The 9916-nt window shown below is 39.0% G+C and overlaps 1 protein-coding gene across 1 annotated transcript; it reads right to left on the reverse strand.

Moving 5' to 3' along the window:
• Nucleotides 1-571: 571 nt before the first annotated feature.
• On the reverse strand, nucleotides 572-9726 carry plpp5 (phospholipid phosphatase 5). The gene is made up of 8 exons (XM_005738232.1): nucleotides 9552-9726; nucleotides 7881-8021; nucleotides 7677-7785; nucleotides 6537-6627; nucleotides 6359-6422; nucleotides 6147-6271; nucleotides 5519-5689; nucleotides 572-4463 (listed from the first exon to the last, which is right to left on the reverse strand). The coding sequence occupies exons 2-8, from the start codon at nucleotides 7949-7951 to the stop codon at nucleotides 4294-4296; spliced, it is 801 nt and encodes a 266-aa protein (XP_005738289.1). The 5' UTR covers nucleotides 7952-8021; nucleotides 9552-9726; the 3' UTR covers nucleotides 572-4293.
• Nucleotides 9727-9916: the final 190 nt, after the last annotated feature.

A 9916-nucleotide genomic window follows, 5' to 3' on the forward strand; every position in this document is an offset into this window, starting at 1 on the left:
GCTATAAAAGTGGCATTAATCACACATTTTTAGACTTTAATGATAAAAGCTGTTATAGACTGAAATTTTAAAAAGTACTTGATTTAGATTAAAACATATTGGAAAGGATTTTGCCCAACCCCTTTCCACTTGAATAGTATATAAATGTATCTCATGAGCTTGTCTGGCAAAAGGCCTTGAAAGAAAACTTCTCCCGCAAACTCACAAAACAAGTTGAACTGAATTCTATTATTTAAAAAAAGGTGCGTTCAATTGTTTATTTGTGTCACCACCTGAATCTGATTTACACACCCTAACGTCTGCTAAACTATCCACCCACCAACTGTCCATTACCCTGCAAAGTCATTACATGAAATACATTAAAATAATTTCCAGCAGAACTACATGCTTCAGTTTGATTATAATAGGTGAAAAACTACAAAAAGAGAGGTGGCACAGGTTACAGTTTTGATTAGAGGTTTAAAAATCTGAATTATTACCACACACAATATGTAAATACATACAATGTCCGGGAGATTACCTCCCAATACATCATCTACAAATACTGGTGCGCCATAATTTGATATGCACATGCGTTTTAACCTCATTTATTAATCATCCATCATCACATACAAACTCAAAACCAGGACTGCTGACTCCAAAGAAAACATGGAAAGGACAAGAGATCATTCAGTGTCATGGGGAGATTCATTAAAAGCATCACAACACAAACAGCACATAAGCAGAATGAGCTGTACGATCATGGCATGAACAAAGCAAACAGGAAAGTCTCAGCAGAATCCCCCAACATCACTCTGAATGCCCTGAAATTACATAAATTAATAGAATGGATGGAGGCAAAAAAATATGTGTGAAACATGCATGATTTTATGAAAAAGCAGCAGCCTAATGACCTTTTTTTTGCCTTAAAGGGACAGTTCACCCCAAAAATCGAACTTACAGATTTTTCCTTGTTTATTCATCAAGACAATTCTAGTACGAGTTGGTCAGATTGGGAGAAATCAGCTGTAGAAATGTTTTTGCCTTTAGGGTGCTTGAATCCTGTTGCTTAGAGTTCCTCAAAATACATTTTAAAATTCAGATTTTTCTCTTTTACTATGGACATTTAGCTCCATTTTATTTAAGATTATAGACAGCACTACAGGCCGGAGGAAAAATTTGTATGTCCGACTTCAGTGTGAGTCATACCTTCAAAGTTTACCCACAACTTTGCTCCCATTTTCATCCTAACCACTTCTAAAGTTACAAATATTAAAAATTCAAGTAAACTCCTGCATTCCCCAAAAAGTAAACAAGTACCCCCAAAACATCTGTAAAAGAAATTCAGATACGATTTCTCTCCTCTTGTCTCATTAAAAAAAAAAAATTGACATTATCCACACACGTCTTCACTTTTGACTCCACCAACAATTAATCCACTGAGTAAAAAGAAATGACACGTTTCTTTCTGAGGTTAAAAAAAATGCAGCATGCCATATTCACTGTGTAGTTTGTTTACAAGTGAATACACTGGAAACAATCAAACAAACAAAACGTAGATTCAGGAAGGAAAAAAAAAAAGGTTACATGACAGAGAGCATACACCATAACATGCAGCATACACTTCATTCATGAACTGAGAGGAACATAGTAAACAAAGGCACAAAAATTATCCGCTTTCTTTATGCCAAGTTTGGTCTGTAACCACTGAGATCCAGCTGCTTTTATGCTTGGGTTAACCGTGCAAAACTTTGGCCGGTTCAACACACAAACAGAAAAAAATATACATTAAATAAATAAAAACTCAAAATACGCCCAAACCACAAATTGTAGCGTTAAATGTCTCAGATTACGATCAATGAGTTTACATGCTGGAGAGAAAAACCTGGCCAGCAGGAGCACTGGGAGGGTAGCACCATCGCCTGGAGAGGTTAAAACAGTACCTACAGTACCCCATCTACAGTAAGCCTGAGAAGACTCGTTTAACTCGCTTTACAGTTACGGTGACTTGGAATAACGTGATTGGCTGAGCTGTCCTGTTACACCAGAGATGATTTTATCATTTAAAGCAAAGCAGGCACTGGAAAAACTGAGAAGCGTAAAGCAGCACTGCTACATCAGGATGTTAATATCGTGGAGGACTTTTTACAGAGAAGTTTTTGTTTTTTTAAAAAAAATCAATAAATGGAAACATTGAACATATATTATAGGAAGACAAAGTTTTAAAGCATTCGATAAAGTAAAAATAAATAAGCGTGATCAATGTGTTTACGTGAACTTGGCTTTAAATGCAAGAGGAGTGCTTAGTTGTTTGCACTCCTGAAAGTTAATTTAACAGAATCACTTGGAGGTGTTATATACTTTTAATCACTAAACCCAATATATGCTCAAAACCAAAACAAATACTGTTTTCCTCTGTGCCACAGAGCTTCACTGCTGTCCAAAAACTACTGGAATGTTATATGTGTATTCATCCGCAGCTGAAAATAGTCCCTATTAATTGCACTTTTGTTTTAACAACAGTGCTCAGCAATTTAAGAAGGTTTTACCTATAAAGTATTGACTTTTTTTCAAAGTTTTACATCATCAAAGCATCAAAACACCACAGAAAAGATGGGAAAGTCAAAGTAATATTTAACTCGTTGTTAGCTATGATTTAATAATGGGACCAGCCAACATCAAGCCAGGCTGTTTAAACTGAAAGGCTGTTGCTGCCACTGCACTTTATGGCAGCATAAAGTTAATTTCACATTCTTAATTTGCAGGTATAACAAAGACAATCCTGTGTCTTTACCCAATTCCTTATCAAAAACAACAAAATGTTTACCACAAAGTATCTTAGTGTTGTGATATGCTATAACAGGCATCATGACAGATGCAGTTTTACCCAGTAACCCCAAGAGAGACATGGTCTGGTGGTCAGTAGCATCTAAGCTCAAAAGTTCCATTACACTGGATCATTTAATCACATCGTACTGTCTGTGTCATCATGTCATAACATGTTTCTCTGAGGTTTTACTAGGTGTGTTTGTGCTATTTTGATCTGTGAACAGAAAGGACAGTCAAGGACTTTGACCCCTAACAAGCTGATGTTTGCTCCCAGTGTTTGTTTAAGCCTGAGCCAGCTCCAAAACCACAAAGACTGAAACAGATGGTGAAAAATCCTCAGGCATTGAGTTTCGATTCTTCTCACCAGAGGAGGCGTCTATGCACAGAAATGAACCTCAGAGTGCGGTTAGCTTCCCTTTAAGCCTCAATCCTGCGTCTTTACAAAGTTGCAAGTTTACAAAACAATCACAAAGTGATTCTCACATGAGAAACTCTTTCACAGCAGCTGAGCCAGAGACTGATGAGTGGTGGACTGTTTGTACAGTGGCTGTGTAGATAACCTGCTCAGCTGTTGTGAGTAAAGTATGTGATCTATAGGCACAATACACAGAGTGTGCAGAGCTGGGCTGGAGAACAGCATCATGATAATGAGATACCCCATCTGTACCCAGCAAACATTTCAATACTGAATAACTGTCACAGCGGAATTTTCAGACGTCAAGTCACAGTTGGAAAAATACATGAGGTTACCGGACATCATTGTTAGACTTTCTGGTAAGAGAAAGCTTGTGTTCAAGATTTTTTTCCCCACTATTTCCTTATTGATGAGAATAAAACAGAAAAGTGTCTCGAGAGGAGGAATCAGGAGAAAAAATAATCATGTCGTGTGACCTCTTTCTTTTCCTGAGCGTTCCTGAGTCTATGACACTGACATCGAGGACAGGGAGGGGATAATTGTAAAAGTTCAATGCATAAAGTTCACTGTGCCACAAATGAAATACAGTTTAGATGCAGAAAACTGTAAAAATAGAAAGTGTTTTTGCAGTAACCCGATTTGTTATTCCTCACTTTACAAGAGGCTGTCTGACCTTGCCTCTATTCTGCGTTGAGACAACACTGACATACGTCTGTCTACGGTTTAGTTTTTGTGGTCGTACTGCGACCTCTTTTGACCTGTTTGCTGGGTAATTACGGGACTAGAAAGACACCTGCTAATGTGCTAGTGTAGCTCTCAAGGGTTTCAGAAACAATGTAGGAGAAAATTTGAATCGGTAATTGATGCAAATTCATTCCAGAAAAGAAACTGTGTATCATGTCTCCCTCTACAAAAAGAAAACCCAGAGAATACATAGACAATGATTAATGATCAACTTAAATACCGATATGCTGCCCAGCCCTAAAGAGTGAAAAAACAGTATTACATGGATTACTGTGCAACTCAGTTTAAATGACACCAGCAAAGAGGAAAATGCAGTTACAGCTTTTCTACATGGGCAGGATGTAGGTGGAGTTGGCCAGCTTGCGCTCCTGTGCGGCAGGAACAGTCTCTCTGTGACGCAGAGGTCTGTGGCAGTCTGGGTCCCGAAGGGGAGGGTAGTGCTGCCTGTAGCACAGCCAGGCGAAGGCGAGACCCAGCAGAGACCCCACCAGCACATCTGCATAAAGGAGACACATAACAACACGGATAAGAACTTTTGCTAAATTAGTCCCTTATTTACATTATGCACTATTATACACTATTTATGGGTTGGGTTTTTTTGTTGGTTTTTTTTTTAAGGGAAAATGGACATAACTAACACGAGCACCTGGGTTCATCATGCAAATCTGATAAGTTACCCAAACCTACCTGGCCCTGTGTGAAAAAGTCATTGCCCATAAACCTAAGCTGCCACCCTTCACAGCAAGAACTGCAATCAAACATGTATGATAACTGACAATGAGTCTTTCACATTGCTGTGGAGGTGATGTGCCCCACTCTTCTATGGAGAATTGTAATTAAGTCATATTGAAGGGTTTTCAATGATGAGGAGCCTGTTTAAGGTCATGCGACAGATGTGAATCAGTTTTATTCCAGATTCTGAGTAGGTCATTCCAAAACCTTCCCTTTTTCACATTTTCTGATAGAGAGCAGAATTCATGCTTCCATCAGTTGCAACAAGTTGTGAAGGTCCTGACGCAGCCCCAGACCATCACACTACCACCACCATGTTTAACTGTTGTTATGACGTTCTTTTTACGAAATGCTCTGTTAGTTTTATTCAAGATTTAATGGGACTCAAAAATGTCAAAATCACGACTGTCACAGAATATTTTCCACATAAATCTTGGGGATCATCAAGAAGTGTTTTTGGCAAATGTGAGATGAGACTTTGTGTCCTTTTTGGTCAGCGTTGGTTTTCTCCTTGCCAGAGACATCCTTAGATGTTTGTCTGGGTTCTTTTGTGACCTTCTTCAATGAGTCATTGATGCAATCTTGGAGTAATTTTGGTAGGCTGGCCACTCCTGGGAAGGTTCACCACTGTTCACCAAGTTAATTCATAACTTAACAAGGGGCTAATTACGTTTTCGCATACAGACAGCTAAGTCTGGATAACCTTCATAAATAAAAGCGTTTGATAGAGATTTGTCTTTAAAATAGTACCCAAAATTTGTCAGCTAAAAAAGCCAACTACTTATTTTGCAGTGTTCAGACCAAGAAAATTTAACAGACCTTGCCAGTGGTGTTTGTAGTCGCAGGTTCTGGAGAGGGCGATCACAGCTGCAATGAGTAAAGGAGTGAGGAAGGCACACAGCCGCCACGCTCGGCCTTGGCCTGCTGCTGTGAAGCAGCGCAGCTTTCCTGCAATGTAGAGCGCTGTGAAGCCCAAACCTGCAAAGGCAACTGCAACCAAAGAGAAAGAAACAGAAGGGATGAAATAGAGCCAGAGGACGTTTTATGCCACAAAATTGGAAATCAGAGCTGAAATTATAGCACTGCACTGAATCCCCACCAGTTAATGATGTGGTCTGCACTACTCTGCTATTAACAGGCTGAAAAATCTCATACAGTTCCTTTTCTTGAAAGGGCAGAGAGACTTCAGCTGCTGGAGTCTACCTCACTGAGATGTGTAGTTGCATTTCTGATTTTTTTTTTATGTTCATAGATTTATGGCAGTACTATAACTCAGGCATGAGTCTAACAATGAAATAAGAGCCTAAAGGCTATTACACACTTGGATACATGTGCATTGAGATATACGCCCCCCTGCCTCACTCTGTGCCCCCATTTACTTTTCTTGTTGCCTGCTGATGAAAATGTACCAGCTCTGCAGCCATAATTGACCATAACAGCCTCTTACAGGAAGAATGCCCGCTGGGAAAGCTCTTTCTGCCTTCCATGATGACATCTGGGTCACCACTGCATCGCAGCTCCAGATTCATCTGACCGTCTGGGAAACAGCGGTAGAAGAAGTCTGGTCGTGGCCTGAGGATGTGACACAGAATGAACATGGAGGACAAATGTGGAGCTTCTGGTTAAAGTTGAATGTGCTATGTAATGTAACATGCTTACCTGCCAACTACAAGTTTGATGACATTGGTGAAAACTCCGTTCAGCACTAGAGTCAGAGTCACAGCTGGATGACAGGGGGAAACAGAACTGAATCATGAAAAAGATAAATCAACTCAAAAAGCCAGCCCACACATTTAAATGCGACAAACCAAAAAGCTCTTTTGCACGAGTTTCCTACCCAGTGAGGCTTCCTTCAGATCACCACGCTCCGACTTATTCAGGAAGGTGAAAGCCAGGATTACAATCAGCGGGGTGCAAACCGCCACACTCTGTAACAGATCAACAAAAGAGGAGATCATAACAATAATAATTGTAAATCCTCTCCATCTGAGACTGGACACACACACACACACACACACACACACACACACACACACACACACACACACACACACACACACACACACACACACACACACAAAACTCTCCACAGATTCAATATTAAAATGTCTAACGTTACAGCAGTGAAAAGCACATTTACAGCCTCTATGGAAAGTTTACCCCTTTAACAACACCTGCTGTATGGTGGGTGATTTACTTATAACTCATAAATATGCTTACTGGTAGAATTTAAAAACATGGGGCTGTTTTTGGGTAATTAAACTAGATTTCTCCATAGTTTTATTTATTTTTTGCTGCTGGGACCTTTTAGACCATTTTCAAAATCATATTATTGGACATATCAAATACCCCATTGTGCAGTACAGCTTTCGTCCTATGCTGATGTTTTAGGACTCCTAAAACTTTCAGGATAATAGACCAGCCGTTTTTAAGGAAATCAAGACTGGTTAAACTGGGTAAACTTATTTCTTCTCCACACTCCACGCCTCTAAAATTTTTGAGCTAGTTTATCAAACGTCTCAAAACTCCCCTCTGGAGTCACAGGGGGACTTTATGATTTTGTCCACGTGTTGGACTTGTGTAAAATGATTTCTCCTGTGAGAGCTCAGTCACACTCAGTAAATATTAACTCTACGTCATCAGAACAAACAACAACTGTAAACAAAAGATTTTCATGATCATATAGCTACGTTCTTGATGTGCATCAAAACATATCCAAACTAAAAAGACAAGATGTTCATTTAATATGTAAATTAACCATCATGCGGTTTAATTTTAAAGCTAATAAAAATCCAGAGAGTTATGATATATTATGAATATTTTTTCTCACAGAAATATGTACTTATGGAAGTTAAGGTCCTAAAAAGAAACTTTACAATGATCCTACAAAACAGCAGAAAGTTAGCGTGTTCCAATAAAGTACAAAAATGACCAGAGGGATTTTATTTATTCCAGTTTATCAAACAGCTATACTCACAAACATAAGAGAGGTGGGTACATGGTCCCTCTCCACGCGGTGGAATTTATACAGCCACATCTCCTCTGCCTGGATCTCACGGTAGAAAGGAGGAAGCTGCTCCGTCACACTGAGCAAAGCACAAATGGTGTTAAGGTGGTGTTTGCCCACAATAAAACAAAATGCTTGCATTCAGATGTTGTGCTTGTCCCAGGGATAACTTACAGGAACACCACCAACAGCGCCAGCCGGATGGAAATTTCCGACAGGAAACCACGCAGCAGCCTCCTCTTCATTTTGTTTCTCAGAGTGGACGTCAGTCAACAGCAAACATCTTCACTCCACCATCTTTTAACTTAACTGGGACTAAAGACAATGGAGAGCTGAGTTTTAGTTTTACTTTAATTTAGATGTTGAAAGAAAAACAATGAAACCTAAATAGATGAGAAGATTATTGATTTTTTTTTAAAAATAGTTTCAGTGATTTATGCAAAATACTTTAGTTACAAGTATGTGCATTACAAACAGCTGAAGTTATTCTGCTTTATTCTGTTGAGGTGGTTCAGTTATTTCCTGGGCACCTCCTGGTGATACTGGTTAATATTTTGGGCTGTAAGTCTAGTTTTAACCTTAACATCTACAGCCAATCACCTGCCTCCATCTCCCCTTATCCTTACTATCCTCCTCTATCACACCAAATTTCCTTGACTACACCCATGAAAATTCCTTTGAAGTATTTCTCTTTTCCTCCTGCATTGCAGCTACATCTTCAACATCCTTTGTCCAGTATGTTCACTATTCCTCCTCTGCAAATGCCCAAATCATCTCGGTCTAACCCCTAACTTTATCTCCAAACACTCAACCTGAGTTGCCCCTCTGATGTACTCATTTCTAATCCATTCCATCACTCCAAATAAAAATCTTAACTCTACCACCTCCAGTTCAACCACCCGTCGTTTGAAATTAAGTTAAAAGATAACCCCGTTTACCAAAATGAGGGCATGAAACGTCACACGAAAGGTAACAATTCCAAGTTTCTCAAAATAATCACCATTAAAGCAAAGCTACTTACATTATTTATACATCCTATATACAGAAAAACAGCAAATATAAACGCTGTACTACAGTAAATATATGGAGCCCACTAAGTCCTGTAAGGTGATTTTTTTTTATCTTATTACTTGTTTGATTAAGATAATCACTTGCTCGAAGAGATAAATAACTTGTTTGCACAAGATAAAAACCGTTGTGTAACTTGTGTCCACAATAAAATGCTCTCAAAAGCCAAATAACTTGATTTGCACAAGGTTAAAAACAACTCTATCTTAAGGGACTCCATAAAAATGGGGTGTATGTAAAATGATCTTGACACTTAACATCTGGTGTTGGTCTAAAGGAGGAGAAAATAATCTTGTAATCTTAATAAATACATGAGTGCACCATTCATTTGAAATCACAAGCAAAACGATGCCAAATGCGCCTGTTTGAGCTTATTATTTTAAAAGAAATGCAAAAAATAAAATAAAATTGATGACTCCCCCTCTTTACACATCGTATGTTCGCACAGATAAATACAGGTAAAGATAAAAAGGCAGTTTACATCAGTATTTACACTGACCACGTCTAAAATCTGGCATAAAGGCCAACATGCTGCAACTGTGCCCTCCACTTCCTGATGCTCTATATATTAAAGAGGTTCCATTTGACCGGATATAACATAAACGCATTGAATTATGATCAGTGCCGTCGGTACAGAGGAAAATGATTATTTAAGTGATCTGTACAAAGTATACGTTAGCAGACTAAGCTAAGCTGAGCTAGCAACATCTGTCACCATAGACATCTGGCCGAATTTCCGCGTTGTCAAGCAAATTGACAAAAATTAACACTACTAACCTTAAACCGGAAGCTGTTCTTTACCTCTTTATCCTCATAGTTTACTCTTCTTGTAACATAAAGCAGGCCCCTAACTCTTCTGTGTCTACCGAAGGTGTAAGTCGCGCATTCTTAGATTTGAGCGAAACAGGGATGTCACGGAGGAGGAGGAGGAGGAGAAGGAGCGCTGCGTGAAGCTAACGAACACCGCACGCGCGTCTGGTGTGAGCTGTCAAAATAAAAGCCTTAAAAATTAAAGTGTTAAGTTAAATGCGGCTCAAAGTCCCGTCGTACTCTAGATAGATAGATAGATAGATAGATAGATAGATAGATAGATAGATAGATAGATAGATAGATAGATAGATAGATAGATAGATAGATAGATA

This window comes from Pundamilia nyererei, unplaced genomic scaffold (genome assembly GCF_000239375.1).
Source record: "Pundamilia nyererei isolate P.nyererei 1_Seehausen unplaced genomic scaffold, PunNye1.0 scaffold00082, whole genome shotgun sequence".
In the NCBI taxonomy this organism is placed as follows: Eukaryota; Metazoa; Chordata; class Actinopteri; order Cichliformes; family Cichlidae; genus Pundamilia; species Pundamilia nyererei.